The following is a 17665-nucleotide window of genomic DNA, read 5'->3' as shown; positions in this document are numbered from 1 at the left end:
ATGTAGCTAATCATCTAAATACCTTAAGTCCTGTAGGTACAGCAATAATTATTGTTGCTGATGTAAAATATGCTCGTGTGTCAACATCCATTCCTACTGTAAATATATGATGTGCTCATACAATAAATCCTATTAGTCCAATTGATAGTATAGCATAAATTATACCTAATGTTCCAAATGATTCAATTTTTCCTCTTTCTTGACATACAATATGTGAAATAATTCCGAACCCCGGTAGAATTAAAATATAAACTTCTGGGTGTCCAAAGAATCAAAATAGATGTTGATATAGAATTGGGTCACCCCCTCCTGCAGGGTCAAAGAATGATGTATTTAAATTTCGATCTGTTAATAATATAGTAATAGCTCCTGCTAAAACTGGAAGTGAAAGAAGGAGAAGTAATGCTGTAATAGCTACAGATCATACAAATAAAGGTGTTTGATCTAAAGTTATACTTTCTGATCGTATATTAATTGCTGTTGTAATGAAATTCACTACACCAAGAATAGATGATACACCTGCTAAGTGCAGTGAAAAAATTGCTAGATCTACAGATGCACCCCCGTGTGCAATAGCTCCTGCTAGAGGAGGGTAAACTGTTCATCCTGTACCAGCACCATTATCTACTATAGAAGATGTAAGAAGAAGGGTTAGTGAAGGTGGTAGTAATCAAAAACTTATATTATTTATTCGTGGAAATGCTATATCTGGTGCACCAATTATTAGTGGAACAAGTCAATTACCAAATCCACCAATTATAATAGGTATTACTATAAAGAAAATTATTACGAATGCGTGAGCTGTAATAATAACATTATAAATCTGGTCATCCCCAATTAGAGATCCGGGTTGGCCAAGTTCAGCACGAATAAGTATTCTTATTGATGTTCCTACTATTCCTGCTCATGCTCCAAATATGAAGTATAAAGTACCAATGTCCTTATGGTTTGTTGAGAATAATCATTTTTGCGGTAAGATGGCTGAATTTTAGGTGGTAGACTGTAAATCTACTTATGAGATGTTTTCTCTCTTATCATATTTAGGTCTTATATTCAATTATGATTCTAGACTGCAATTCTAGAGGTGTAAAATTTTACTAAGGCCTAAAAGATTATTCTTTTAATTATAACTTTGAAGGTTATTAGTTTGATTAACTTAAGTCCTTAGTATAATGAAATTAAGGTTGATGTTGAAATCAATCCTATTGTTGAAATTATTACTGTTATAGGAAGAATGATTCTTGATTTTTGGGACTTTATCTTTATAGATCACGAATTTTCTGTGTATGATATAATTAGAGCTGAGAATCTAATACGTATATAGTAGTAGAGTGTAATTGTAGTTAATACAACTATAATAGTTATAATAGTTGTTATATTGTTTTCTATTAATGATTGTATTACAATTCATTTTGGTAAGAATCCAAGGAATGGTGGCAGTCCACCTAAAGATAATAAAGATAAGAATATTATGAATTTAATTTCGGTTTTTATATTTCTGGCTGAATAAATTTGATTTATGAAAAATAAATTTATTTGCTTAAATAATAAAACTATAATTAATCTTAATAGTGAGTAAATAATGAAGTATAGTTCTCAGATGTTTTCTCTGACTGTTAATGATCTAATTATTCAACCTAGGTGTCTGATTGATGAATATGCTAAAAGTTGTCGTAAGGATGTTTGATTTAAACCTCCTATTGCCCCAATAATAATTCTTAAGATAATAATTGTTCAAATAAAAGTTCTTAATTGAATACAATAAGATAAGACCATTATTGGGGCGATTTTTTGTCATGTTATTAATGTTAAACAATTATTTCATCTTGATGCTCCTATAACTTCTGGAAATCAGAAATGGAAAGGTGCAGCTCCAATCTTTAATAATAGTCTAGATCTAATTATTATTGATGGGATAAATTCTGTTTCCCATCCCATGGGATATTTTATTTGAATCAGCAAAATTGAAAATAATAATATTGTCGATGCTATTGCTTGGACAATAAAATATTTAATTGATGATTCATTTATTATTATATTTTTATTTCTTGTTAGGAGCGGAATAAATGAAAGTAAGTTGATCTCAAGTCCTATTCAAACCCCAAATCAGGAATTTGATGAAATGGACAGGATCGTTCCTATCATTAATGTTGATAGGAAGAGAGTTTTGTAGAGTTGTTGGTCATTAAAAAGGAGAGGATTGATACCTCTATAAATGGGGTATGAACCCATTAGCTTGTTTAGCTTACCTTTTTACATTAAGGTGTATGATGCACGTTAGTTTTTGATACTAAAGGAGGTAGTTTAATTCTATCTTATGTAATTTTAATGAAGGTAATTTTATTTACTTTATTTACCCTATCAAGGTAACCCTTTAATCAGGCACCTCATTTATTTAATATATAAATCGAATGTTTTTTTTTGAAATTCTTTTATGTATTATTTTGTTTAATTAGGATTAATTTATACTGCTCATTTTATTTTTTTTATATATATATATATATGTAATAAATAATTTATATTAATATATTACATTTAATTGAAATTAAAGTATTTTAAGTTCATCTTACCATTATCAATTGATTATTTTAATGCAATTATTTACCTAGGATTATAGCTACTTTTGTTTTTAGCTTAAAATAGGTTATTATAATATAATATATATAATAATATGTAATTTAATATTTAATATTATTATAATTGGATATAATAAATAAAATTATTAATTTAAATATAAAATATTAAAATTAATATAAATAATTATAATAATTATAATATTATAATTATGTAAATTACCTATAATTAGATTATTTAACTAATTTATATGAAAGTTAACTTAATATAAAAAAAAGAATTCATATTAATAACATATTATATTAAATTACATAATTGTATAAAATATATTTATTATATTATTTAATCTTTCTTTATTTATTAGTGAAAAGAAAGATTAAATAAGAAAGAATATAATACATTTATTGCTATACATGTTCCATATTAATCTTTAATTATATATAATAGAGAAGTTGTTGTGGTCATACATAGGGGAGTTTCTTTTTTTTGTTAATGTATGTGGTTTTTTTCTTTTTTTTTCTTTAAATATTTGAATCTTTTATTTTTTCCTGAATTAATAGATTTAAAATTTTCTTATTTTTTATTTTTAAAAGTTTTATTCTTGCTTGTTTATTCACTTTTTCTTTGTATTATATGTAAGTTTTGTTAGACTAAATGTTCTTTTTGCAGTAATTTGATTTAATTATCAAGTGATTTTGGATTTAGCAATTGATTTAGTATCGGCATAATTCGTGCCAGCAGCCGCGGTTATACGATTGATACAAGTGAATATTATTGGTTAAAACAGTTGTTTATATTATTAGGGTTGAAATATAAATTTGTAAGGTGAAATGTTAAAATTTATTTGTGGCCCTTTTTATGAATCTGTGAAATTTAAATAATAAACTAGGATTAGATACCCTATTATTTTAAATGTTAATTATATTTACCAGGGTACTATTAGTTAAGGTCTTTAAACCCAAAGAATTTGGCGGTATCTCATTCCATTCAGAGGAACCTACCCCATGATTGATAATACACGATTTACTCTACTTAATTTATTTGTTTGTATATCTCCGTTATCAGAGAATCTTTTTAGAGTTATAATTCTCAAGATTTATAATTATAAAATATTTCAGGTCAAGGTGCAGCTTATAGTTAAGAGGAGGTGGGTTACAATAGATTTTTGTTTATAACGGATTTGATAGTGAAATACTGTTAATGAAGGTGCATTTGATAGTAATTTAATTTATTTAATTTAACTGATGTTGGCTCTGAGATGTGTACACATCGCCCGTCGCTCTCATTATTGATTATTCTATTTTATTTTAAAGTAGCTTCAATTTAGATGAGATAAGTCGTAACATAGTAGATGTACTGGAAAGTGTATCTAGGAAGAGTTTCTAGATATAACTTATTAGTAAAGTGTTTCATTTACACTGAAAATTTTTCTGTGCAAATCAGGATATCTTGATTATTTATTTTATTATATTTATTTTTTGTTTATTTAATTATTTAATATAAATAATTTTATTGTATTTTTGTCTTAGTATATTTTATAGAATTGATTTTTTAAATTATAGTTTATTGGTAATGTAAGTGTTTTATGAAATATTATTTTAAATTTTTTTAAGTAGATTTTATTTATTGTACCTTTTGTATCAGGGTTTATCAAAATTTTAGTATTTATTTTACTTGTCTCGATTTGGGTTGATTTATAAATAATTTATAGTTAATGTATCATAATTATTATTAAATTATTTATAGAAATGAGATGTTAATCGTTTCCCAAGATATCTAGTTTCTTAAGAAAAAATTTAATTTTTTAAAGTTATTTGTTTTTATTTAATTTTTTAAGTAAAAATATTAACTTATTTATTCTTTAAGGGATAAGCTTTGAAGTTAATAACCTATAATTTATTTTATAGAAATATAATAGTAAGCTTTAAACCTGCTATCTTTAAGATTACGTTTTAGTTCATTATTTTTTATTTTGCTTTATAAATATTTTAGGTTTTTTATTAAGATTATTAATTTAATTTTAAAATTTTTGTAATAATGATAGAATTAGTATATTTATTTGTATGAAATTTTTACCTTGTGAACTTATTATAAGGAACTAGGCAAAATTGATTTCCGCCTGTTTATCAAAAACATGTCCTCTTGTTTATATTTTGAGGTCTGGCCTGCTCACTGAGCGTATTTTTAAAGAGCCGCGGTATTTTGACCGTGCAAAGGTAGCATAATCATTAGTCTCTTAATTAGTGGCTGGAATGAATGGCTTGACGAGAAATCAACTGTCTCTTAATAAATTTTTGAATTTAACTTTTGAGTCAAAAGGCTTAAATTCTTCTTTAGGACGAGAAGACCCTATAGAGCTTGACATTTTACTTTTATATAGTTTTTTGTTTGTCTTTCTATATTTAATGATGATGTTTTGTTGGGGTGACATGAAGAATAGATAAACTCTTCATTATTATATCATTTATTTATGTTTGTTATTTTGATCCATAATTTATGATCATAAGATTAAGTTACCTTAGGGATAACAGCGTAATTGTTTTTGAGAGCTCATATCGACAAAGCAGATTGCGACCTCGATGTTGGATTAAGAAAAATTTTGGGTGCAGGAGCCCAATGATTAGGTCTGTTCGACCTTTAAATTCTTACATGATTTGAGTTCAGACCGGCGTGAGCCAGGTCGGTTTCTATCCTAAGATTGTTAATCCATATTAGTACGAAAGGACCATATGGTTAAAATATTTTTTGTTATATTGATTAATATTAATTTATTTACTATTTTGACAGATTAATGTGTTGAATTTAGAGTTCATTTATGTAGATTTTTTCTACAAATAGTATTGATACTTTATGATTTATTTATATTTATTTTGAATTTTCTTTTATTGGTTATTTGTGTTTTAATTAGTGTTGCCTTTTTAACTTTATTAGAGCGTAAGGTTGTAGGTTATATTCAGATTCGAAAGGGTCCAAATAAGGTAGGTTTTGTTGGAATTCCTCAGCCATTTAGAGATTCTATTAAGTTAATTTGTAAGGAGCAGCCAATTCCTATTATATCTAATTACCTACTTTATTATTTTCCCCTGTTTTTAATTTAATGATTTCTTTAGCCGTTTGAGTAATTTTTCCTTATTTAACTTATATGTATTCTTTTTCTTATGGATTTTTATTTTTTTTATGTTGTACTAGATTAGGTGTTTATACTGTTATAATTGCTGGTTGATCTTCTAATTCAAATTATTCATTATTAGGTTCTCTTCGTTCTGTTGCTCAAACAATTTCTTATGAAGTTAGTTTAGCTTTAATTTTATTGTCTTTAATTATTTTAATTGGTAGTTTTAATATGTTTGATTTTATAAACTATCAGCTTTATTGTTGATTTATTATTATTTCTTTTCCTTTAGCTTTAGCTTGTTTTGCTTCTTGCTTAGCTGAAACTAATCGTACTCCTTTTGATTTTGCTGAAGGGGAATCTGAGTTAGTTTCAGGATTTAATATTGAGTATGGTGCGGGTGGTTTTACTTTAATTTTTTTAGCTGAATATACTAGAATTGTCTTCATAAGAATGTTATTGGCTTTAATTTTTTTGGGCGGGGATTTTTATTCTTTTATATTTTTTATTAAGCTTGCTATTATATCTTTTGGTTTTATTTGGGTTCGTGGAACATTACCACGGTTCCGTTATGATAAATTAATGTACTTAGCTTGAAAAAGTTTTTTACCTTTATCTTTGAATTTTTTTATTTTCTTTGTTGGTTTAAAGATTTTATTTATCTCATTTGTTTAGTGAAATTTTTTGAGAAAAGTTAATAGAAGAGTTAAACTTATAATTTTATGTTTTCAAAACATATGCTTTTCCTAAGCTAATTAACTTTATTCCTTAATTAATTTATCTCATGCGTTTGCGACATGGACATTAATTAAGAAATATGTGAAGTAAATAATTGTTAAGATTTGACCTGTTATAATATAAGGTTCTTCAACAGGTCGTTTACCAATTCACGTTAGTAAGCATACAACAACTACTATAATTCAGAATAAAATTTGATTAATAGGGTAAAATTGAATGCCTCGGAATGGTGTTTTATTATAAAATGGTAAAATTATTAAGATTCTAATTGATAAAAATAATGCAATAACACCTCCTAACTTATTAGGGATAGATCGTAGAATTGCATATGCAAATAGGAAATATCATTCTGGTTGAATGTGAACTGGTGTTACTAATGGGTTGGCAGGTACAAAGTTATCTGGATCTCCTAATAGGTAAGGATTAATTAAACATAGTATAATTAATAATGATGTTATTATTACAAATGTAATAGAATCCTTAAAGCTAAAGTATGGATGGAATGGAATTTTTTCAATATCTCCATTTAGTCCAAGAGGATTATTAGATCCTGTTTGGTGAAGAAAAAATAAATGAATTGCTGCTATAGCAGCAATAATAAATGGTAATACAAAATGGAATGTGAAGAATCGATTTAATGTTGCATTATCAACAGCGAATCCTCCTCATACTCATTGGACTAAATCTGTTCCTAAGTATGGGATTGCTGATAATAAATTAGTAATTACTGTTGCACCTCAAAAAGATATTTGGCCTCAGGGTAAGACATATCCTATAAATGCAGTTGCTATAACTAAAAATAAAATCACTGTACCAATTATTCAGGTATGTATATATATATAAGATCCATAGTAAATTCCCCGTCCTACATGTAAGTAAATACAAATAAAAAATATAGATGCTCCATTTGCGTGTAAGGTTCGGATAATTCAACCATTATTTACGTCTCGGCAGATGTGTACTACACTACTGAATGCTATTTCAATATTTGATGTATAATGTGTAGCTAAAAATAGTCCAGTTACGATTTGAATTACCAAACATAACCCTAATAGGGATCAAAAATTTCATCAAAATGAAATATTTGTTGGGGCAGGTAAGTCAATTAAAGAGTTATTAATAATTTTAATTAAAGGATGTCTTAATCGTAAGGGTTTATTCATTAGTAATTATCTTATTTTACGAATAGGTCCCTGATTAATATTGGTGATTTTAACAACTGCTAGTAGTGCTAAAAATAAATAAATTATTATTATTATTGTAATAATGAATGTTGGTCTATTATATAATTTTTCTAAAGATATTGTTATTTCTTGATAATTGATTGAATTATCAATATTTATAGTTTCGGTGTTTTTGAAAAAGTCTATAAATATAGATATATCTAGAATAATTAATATTAATATGATAAATACTCACATTATTAATGTAATAATTATAGTGATTGATTTAGGCTGAAATATTTCGTTTGACGCAATTCTTGTAATGTAAATAAATAATACTAGTATACCACCAAGAAATGTTAAAAATAAAATATATGATAATCAATATCTTTCTATTATTGTTCCTGTTATTAATCCAACTAGGAAGGTTTGAAGGATAATAAAAAGCATTATTGATATTGGGTGTCTTAATTTAATAAAATTAATATTTATTACATTTGATAATGATATAATTATTATTTTGATCATTTCAGGGGTTAGTTTATTTAAAATACCGGTTTTGGGGACCGATGATGGAAGCTTTTCCACCTCTGAAGTTTTAAAAGTGGGGGCTGGACTTATTTCCGGTTTACAAGACCGGCGTTTTTTTTAAACTATTAAAACTAATGTTTGTATTCTCTATTTTTACTTCTTTATTGATTTATTTTGCTGGTGTTTATGTTTTTTCTTCTAAACGTAAACATTTATTAATGGTTTTTTTGAGATTAGAATATATTGTTCTTTCTTTATTTATGTTAGTTATTGTTTTTCTTATTGAGTTTGATTATGATTATTTTTTTCCTGTTATTTTTTTAGTTTTTTCTGTTTGTGAGGGTGCTTTAGGTCTTTCTATTTTAGTTTCAATAATTCGTTCTGATGGTAATGATTTTTTTAATACTTTTGGTTTATCTTTATGTTAAAGTATTTATTTATAACTATTTTTTTGATCCCTCTTTGTTTATTAAATAATTGTTGATGGTTGGTTCATTCTTTAATGTTTCTGTCGGGTTTTGTTTTTATAATTTGTGTTTATTCATATGCTGATTTGAATATAATTAGATATTATTTTGGTATTGATTATTTTTCTTTTAGTTTAATTTTACTTAGTTTTTGGATTTGTTCTTTAATAATCACTGCTAGAGGTTCAGTTTATTTAAGTTCATATCATTCTAATTTTTTTGTTTTTATGGTTTTGATTTTAATAATTATGCTTTATTGTTCATTTGCTAGAATAAGTCTTCTTTCTTTTTATATTTTTTTTGAGGCTACATTAGTTCCTACTTTACTTTTAATTTTGAGTTGGGGTTATCAACCTGAGCGTTTGCAGGCTGGTGTTTATTTAATTTTTTATACTTTGGTTGCTAGATTACCTTTATTATTAGTTTTATTTAAGGTTTATGATTTTTCTAATACTTTATATTTTCCTTTATTGGTTGATTTTGGTTCTTATTATTTTATGTTTTATGTATTTATAATTTTGGCTTTTTTAGTTAAGATACCTATGTTTTTGGTTCATTTATAACTTCCTAAGGCTCATGTAGAGGCCCCTATTTCAGGTAGAATAATTCTTGCTGGTGTTTTATTAAAGTTAGGTGGTTATGGTATTTTTCGTGTTATAAAGGTTATTTCTTATTTGGGTTTAAAGTTTAAATATTTTTGATTGTCTTTAGGTTTATCTGGGGGTGTTATTGTAAGATTTATTTGTTTTCGTCAGGTTGATTTAAAGTCTTTAATTGCATATTCTTCTGTTGCTCATATAAGAATGGTTATTGGTGGATTGATGACTATGAATTGATGAGGTTGTGTAGGTTCTCTTTCTCTAATGGTTGGTCATGGTTTATGTTCTTCTGGTTTATTTTGTTTATCTAATATTATTTATGAACGTTTAGGTAGACGAAGATTATTAATTAACAAGGGTATAATTAATTTGATGCCAAGAATGGCTTTATGATGATTTCTTTTAAGATCATCAAATATGGCTGCTCCTCCTTCTTTAAATTTGGTAGGTGAAATTAGATTATTAAATAGAATTATATCTTGATCTTCTTTTAGATTCTTACCAAAATGAATTGTAATACAATCATTAATAGAAAACAATATAACAACTATTATAACTATTATAGTTGTATTAACTACAATTACACTCTACTACTATATACGTATTAGATTCTCAGCTCTAATTATATCATACACAGAAAATTCGTGATCTATAAAGATAAAGTCCCAAAAATCAAGAATCATTCTTCCTATAACAGTAATAATTTCAACAATAGGATTGATTTCAACATCAACCTTAATTTCATTATACTAAGGACTTAAGTTAATCAAACTAATAACCTTCAAAGTTATAATTAAAAGAATAATCTTTTAGGCCTTAGTAAAATTTTACACCTCTAGAATTGCAGTCTAGAATCATAATTGAATATAAGACCTAAATATGATAAGAGAGAAAACATCTCATAAGTAGATTTACAGTCTACCACCTAAAATTCAGCCATCTTACCGCAAAAATGATTATTCTCAACAAACCATAAGGACATTGGTACTTTATACTTCATATTTGGAGCATGAGCAGGAATAGTAGGAACATCAATAAGAATACTTATTCGTGCTGAACTTGGCCAACCCGGATCTCTAATTGGGGATGACCAGATTTATAATGTTATTATTACAGCTCACGCATTCGTAATAATTTTCTTTATAGTAATACCTATTATAATTGGTGGATTTGGTAATTGACTTGTTCCACTAATAATTGGTGCACCAGATATAGCATTTCCACGAATAAATAATATAAGTTTTTGATTACTACCACCTTCACTAACCCTTCTTCTTACATCTTCTATAGTAGATAATGGTGCTGGTACAGGATGAACAGTTTACCCTCCTCTAGCAGGAGCTATTGCACACGGGGGTGCATCTGTAGATCTAGCTATTTTTTCACTGCACTTAGCAGGTGTATCATCTATTCTTGGTGCAGTGAATTTCATTACAACAGCAATTAATATACGATCAGAAAGTATAACTTTAGATCAAACACCTTTATTTGTATGATCTGTAGCTATTACAGCATTACTTCTCCTTCTTTCACTTCCAGTTTTAGCAGGAGCTATTACTATATTATTAACAGATCGAAATTTAAATACATCATTCTTTGACCCTGCAGGAGGGGGTGACCCAATTCTATATCAACATCTATTTTGATTCTTTGGACACCCAGAAGTTTATATTTTAATTCTACCGGGGTTCGGAATTATTTCACATATTGTATGTCAAGAAAGAGGAAAAATTGAATCATTTGGAACATTAGGTATAATTTATGCTATACTATCAATTGGACTAATAGGATTTATTGTATGAGCACATCATATATTTACAGTAGGAATGGATGTTGACACACGAGCATATTTTACATCAGCAACAATAATTATTGCTGTACCTACAGGACTTAAGGTATTTAGATGATTAGCTACATTATATGGAACTAAATTCAAGTTCAATCCACCATTATTATGAGCTCTAGGATTTATTTTCCTATTTACAATTGGTGGATTAACAGGATTAGTATTAGCAAATTCATCACTTGATATTGTATTACATGATACATATTATGTAGTAGCCCACTTTCATTATGTATTATCTATAGGAGCAGTATTTGCAATTATAGGAGGTGTCATTCAATGATATCCACTATTTACAGGATTAACTATAAATAATACATGATTAAAAATCCAATTTACAATTATATTCATTGGAGTAAATTTAACATTCTTCCCTCAACACTTCCTAGGATTAGCAGGAATACCTCGACGATACTCTGACTACCCAGACGCATATACATCATGAAACGTAGTATCAAGAATTGGGTCTACAATTTCTATTGTAGGAATCATTATATTCATTGTAATTATATGAGAAAGAATGATTACAAACCGAGCAATTATATTTAGAGCTAACATAAGAAGATCAACAGAATGACTACAAAATAACCCTCCGGCAGAACATAGTTACTCAGAATGACCATTAATCTCTAGATTCTAATATGGCAGATTAGTGCAGTAGATTTAAGCTCTACAAATAAAGGTTTGACCTTTTATTAGAAAATATTTATTAATGGCAACATGATCAAATTTATCTCTTCAAGATGGAGCTTCACCATTAATGGAGCAATTATCATTCTTTCATGATCATACTATGGTCGTATTATTATTAATTACAGTAATTGTAGGTTATGCCCTAAGTTATATATTATTTATTGCCTATACTAACCGTAATATACTTCATGGACATTTAATTGAAACAATCTGAACAGCTTTACCAGAAATTACATTAATTTTTATTGCCCTTCCATCATTACGACTATTATATTTACTTGATGATTCAGTAGATGCAATAATTACAATTAAAACCATTGGACGACAATGATATTGAAGATATGAATATTCAGACTTCATAGACGTAGAATTTGACACTTATATAACACCAGAACAAGACCTAAAAATGATGGATTCCGACTACTAGATGTAGATAACCGAACAATCCTACCAATAAATACAGAAGTACGAGTATTAACAAGAGCATCAGATGTTCTACACTCATGAGCAGTTCCTGCATTAGGGGTTAAAATTGATGCAACGCCAGGTCGGTTAAATCAAGGAACATTCACAATAAATCGACCTGGATTATTCTTTGGACAATGCTCAGAAATCTGTGGAGCAAACCACAGATTTATACCAATTGTAATTGAAAGAACTTCAGTAAATTTATTTATTAAGTGATTATCTAAGATAATTTAAGGAGTTAGTTAAAATAAATAACATTAGAGTGTCAATCTAAAGTAACTAAAAAAATTAGTACACCTTGAAATTCATCAGATGACTGAAAGTAAGTAATGGTCTCTTAAACCAAATAATAGTAAATTAACGACTACTTCTGATGGGGAAATTATATCCAAATCCCTCAAATATCCCCTCTTATATGATTCTCACTATTCATTATATTTTCAGCTACATTAATCTTGTTTAATCAAATAAACTTCTTCTCATTTAAACCTAACCTTATTAAAAGAGCAGAAAAAGGAACAATTGAAATAAAAAACTTAAATTGAAAATGATAACAAATCTATTCTCAACATTTGACCCATCAACTAACATCTTTAATTTATCATTAAATTGAACTAGAACATTTCTAGGACTATTATTAATCCCATCACTATTTTGACTTACACCATCACGAATTAACATTATCTGAAATAAACTAAATTTAACCTTACATAATGAATTTAAAACACTTCTTGGACCAAAATCATTTAATGGAACCACATTCATTTTCATCTCAATTTTTATTATAATATTATTTAACAATTTCATAGGATTATTCCCTTATATTTTTACTAGAACAAGACATTTAGCATTAACATTTGCAATTGCCCTACCTATATGGCTAAGATTTATATTATTTGGATGAATTAACCATACTAATCATATATTTACACACCTTGTACCACAAGGTACACCGCCTGCATTAATATCATTTATAGTAGAAATTGAAACAATTAGTAATGTTATTTGACCAGGTACATTAGCAGTACGGTTGGCAGCAAATATAATTGCAGGACACTTATTATTAACCTTATTAGGAAACACAGGACCATCTATAGCAATAAACTTAATCTCATTACTAATTATTGGACAAATACTTCTATTAATTCTAGAATCAGCAGTAGCAATAATTCTAGCCTATGTTTTCTCAATTCTAAGAACTCTATATTCTAGAGAAGTATATTAAACCTATGTTAACAACTCACTCAAACCACCCATTCCACTTAGTAGACTATAGACCTTGACCATTAACAGGAGCAATTGGAGCAATAGTCCTAGTATCAGGACTAGCAAAATGATTCCACCTATTTAATATTAACTTATTCATAATTGGATTTGGAATTACCCTACTAACTATAATTCAATGATGACGAGATGTAGTACGAGAAGGAACATATCAAGGATTACATACAGGATTTGTATCAATTGGATTACGATGAGGAATAATTTTATTTATTGCATCAGAGGTATTATTTTTCGTTTCTTTTTTTTGAGCATTCTTTAGAAGAAGATTAGCACCAACAATTGAACTAGGAATACTATGACCTCCAATAGGAATTCAACCCTTTAACCCTATACAAATTCCATTACTTAATACAGCTATTCTTTTAGCATCAGGAGTAACAGTAACATGAGCACATCATAGTTTAATGGAATCTAATCATACTCAAGCACTACAAGGATTATTCTTCACAGTGTTATTAGGACTATACTTTACAATACTTCAAGCATATGAATATTGAGAAGCACCTTTTACCATTGCAGATGCAGTTTATGGATCAACATTCTTTGTTGCAACAGGATTCCATGGTTTACACGTAATTATTGGAACAATCTTTTTATCAACATGTCTACTTCGACACTCAATAAATCAATTTTCACCAAGACATCACTTTGGATTTGAAGCAGCAGCATGATACTGACACTTCGTAGACGTAGTATGATTATTCTTATATATCTCTATTTATTGATGAGGTAGATAATTGTTTTTCTAGTATAAATAGTACATTTGACTTCCAATCAGAAAGCTTGATATAAATCAAGAAAAACAATTCTAATTCTATCAACAAGAGTTTTCATTAGATTTATTATTCCAATAATTGTTATAATCCTGGCAACAACACTATCAAAAAAATTAATTAATGATCGAGAGAAAAGATCACCATTTGAATGTGGGTTTGATCCAAAAAGATCAGCACGAATACCATTCTCAATACGATTCTTCCTAATCGCAGTAATCTTTTTAATTTTTGATGTAGAAATTGCACTAATTCTACCAATTGTAATTATTTTTAAAACTTCAGACATTATAATCTGAACAGTATCAACAATATTTTTTATTCTAGTTCTATTAGGAGGACTATACCATGAATGAAACCAAGGAGCATTACAATGAGCAGAATAAAGGGTTGTAGTTAAATATAACATTTGGGTTGCATTCAAAAAGTATTGATATTATCAATCAACCTTAAATAGAATAAGAAGCGAAATATTGCAGTCAGTTTCGACCTGGAAGATTGGTATGTACTACCCTTATTCTTATTAATTGAAGCCAAAAAGAGGCGTATTACTGTTAATAATATAATTGAACTATAATAGTTCCAATTAAGGAAATGTAAAGCCAATATGAAAGCTGCTAACTTTTTATATTAGCGGTTAAACTCCGTTAACATTTCTAAAATTTATATAGTTTAAATAAAACATTACATTTTCACTGTAAAAATAATATATCTATATTTATAAATACTTAAAAGTAAAAATACTTCCTTAACATCTTCAGTGTCACGCTCTAATTATAAGCTATTTAAGTAAACGAAAAACAATATTACCGAAATAAATATTCAAAAAATAAAAGTTAAAAGATAAATCTGGAAATTAGAATCATATCAACCTTGAATATAACCAATTAAATAAATAAATAATCTATATAAACCTTGACCACCAAGTAATTCACCTCAACCATAATCAAATGACTTAGATGAATAATAACCTATTTTTAAAGGAATATATCTAATAAACTTAGTTGAAAGAAAAGGTATAAATCATATAGAACCAGCAAATCTAACAAAAGAAAGTATACTTAAAGAAAATAAATTATGAGAAAAATCAAAATTAGAAATAAGATAACCTAAATAAGCACCTAAAATAACAACTGTAATAGTTAAAAACTTTAAATAATAAGGTAAAGCAATCACATGAGGAATAGGAAAAATTAATCAAGATAAAAGACTACCACCAAAAACAGCAACAAACAATAGACCAATTATTCCAAATGAAATATAATAACCCTTATCATCAAAAGAAAATCTAGAATAAAAATTATTATCACCAGATATTGAATAATAAAACAAACGAAAAGAATAAGAAGCAGTTAAACCAGTAGAAAAAAAATAAAGAAAAAAAATTAAACAATTAATTCATCTTAAACAAACCATCTCAAGAATTAAATCCTTTGAATAAAATCCCGCTAAAAAAGGTATTCCACACAAAGATAAACTAGAAACATTAAAACAAACTGAAGTTAAAGGTATGAAATTAACAATTGATCCTATAAAACGAATATCCTGAGAATCCTTCAAATTATGAATTATTGAACCTGCACATATAAATAATAATGCCTTAAATAAAGCATGAGCCAATAAATGAAAAAATGCAAGCTTTGGATTACCTATAGCCAAAATTCTTATTATTAAACCAAGTTGTCTTAAAGTAGAAAGAGCAATAATCTTCTTTAAATCAAACTCAAAATTAGCGCCCAATCCAGCCATAAATATAGTTATACAACCAATTAAAAGTAAAAATCAACCACAATTATAAGTATCCAATATTGGTCTAAAACGAATTAATAAATAAACACCAGCAGTAACAAGAGTAGAAGAATGAACTAAAGCAGAAACAGGAGTAGGAGCTGCTATAGCAGCAGGAAGTCATGAAGAGAAAGGAATCTGAGCTCTCTTAGTTATAGCTGCTAAAACAATTAATATAGTAATGAGCTTTATTTCAAAAGAATTAGAAATAAAATCATAATAATAAATATAATTTCAACCACCAAAATTTAACATTCATGCAATAGAAATTAAAATAGCAACATCACCAATACGATTAGAAAGTGCAGTTAATATACCAGCACTATAAGATTTTACATTTTGATAATAAATAACTAAACAATAAGAAACTAAACCTAAACCATCTCAACCTAATAAAATTCTAATTAAATTAGGACTAATAATTAAAAAACCTATAGAAAGAATAAATATTAAAACAATAATAATAAAACGATTTATATTCTTTTCACCAGATATATAATCCTCTCTATAATAAATAACCAAAGAAGAAATATATATAACAAAAGATATAAAAATAAGAGATATTCAATCCAAAATTAAAGTTATAACAACTATAGAACCATTTAAATTGAAAAGCTCTCACTCAACAAAAACTCTATAATCAATTATTAAATAATAAATACCTAAAATAAAAATTATAGTTCTCGAAATAAACAAAGAAAAAAAACTCAAAGAACAAATAGAAAATAAATTCACAGCCTAAGATGAAACACTTCATATCATTGATTCCACAAAACAATATTTTTAATTAAAATACTTAAGCAAACTAAACAAAGAAATATTCACCCTTTAAACAGAGAATATTTAAAGGCAATCAATGTAAAAGTAAAAGATGATATTCACGAAAATAACCAAGAGAACAAGTATAAACACCAGAATAATAATTCCCATGCTGAGAATAAGAATATATATACAAAGTATAAACAGCTCTAAGAAAAGATAAAAAAATCAAAGCAAAGAATCTAAAAGAAGATCAAGATATAATTCTATTTAATAATCTAATTTCACCTACCAAATTTAAGGAAGGAGGAGCAGCCATATTTGATGATCTTAAAAGAAATCATCATAAAGCCATTCTTGGCATCAAATTAATTATACCCTTGTTAATTAATAATCTTTGTCTACCTAAACGTTCATAAATAATATTAGATAAACAAAATAAACCAGAAGAACATAAACCATGACCAACCATTAGAGAAAGAGAACCTACACAACCCCATCAATTCATAGTCATCAATCCACCAATAACCATTCTTATATGAGCAACAGAAGAATATGCAATTAAAGACTTTAAATCAACCTGACGAAAACAAATAAATCTTACAATAACACCCCCAGATAAACCTAAAGACAATCAAAAATAATTAAACTTTAAACCCAAATAAGAAATAACCTTTATAACACGAAAAATACCATAACCACCTAACTTTAATAAAACACCAGCAAGAATTATTCTACCTGAAATAGGGGCCTCTACATGAGCCTTAGGAAGTCATAAATGAACCAAAAACATAGGTATCTTAACTAAAAAAGCCAAAATTATAAATACATAAAACATAAAATAATAAGAACCAAAATCAACCAATAAAGGAA

General features: G+C 27.2%; 1 protein-coding gene and 1 long non-coding RNA gene across 2 annotated transcripts in view; one reads left to right on the top strand and one right to left on the bottom strand.

Moving 5' to 3' along the window:
* Positions 1–5349, top strand: part of LOC126267584 (uncharacterized) — a 36421-nt gene extending 31072 nt beyond the window's left edge. The window contains exon 2 of the long non-coding RNA XR_007549043.1: positions 4567–5349. This is a non-coding gene — a long non-coding RNA (uncharacterized LOC126267584). The remainder of the gene's footprint in view (positions 1–4566) is intronic.
* Positions 1–16734, bottom strand: part of LOC126267571 (NADH-ubiquinone oxidoreductase chain 5-like) — a 54628-nt gene extending 37894 nt beyond the window's left edge. Inside the window, exon 1 of the mRNA XM_049972875.1 lies at positions 15895–16734. Coding sequence (XP_049828832.1) covers positions 15895–15994 — 100 coding nt within the window. The 5' untranslated portion in view covers positions 15995–16734. The remainder of the gene's footprint in view (positions 1–15894) is intronic.
* Between the last annotated feature and the right edge of the window lie 931 nt (positions 16735–17665).

The sequence above is a fragment of the Schistocerca gregaria genome, chromosome 4 (assembly GCF_023897955.1).
Source record: "Schistocerca gregaria isolate iqSchGreg1 chromosome 4, iqSchGreg1.2, whole genome shotgun sequence".
In the NCBI taxonomy this organism is placed as follows: domain Eukaryota; kingdom Metazoa; phylum Arthropoda; class Insecta; order Orthoptera; family Acrididae; genus Schistocerca; species Schistocerca gregaria.
Note: the sequence above shows the minus strand (reverse complement) of the source record. Positions and strands in the feature narration are given on the sequence as shown.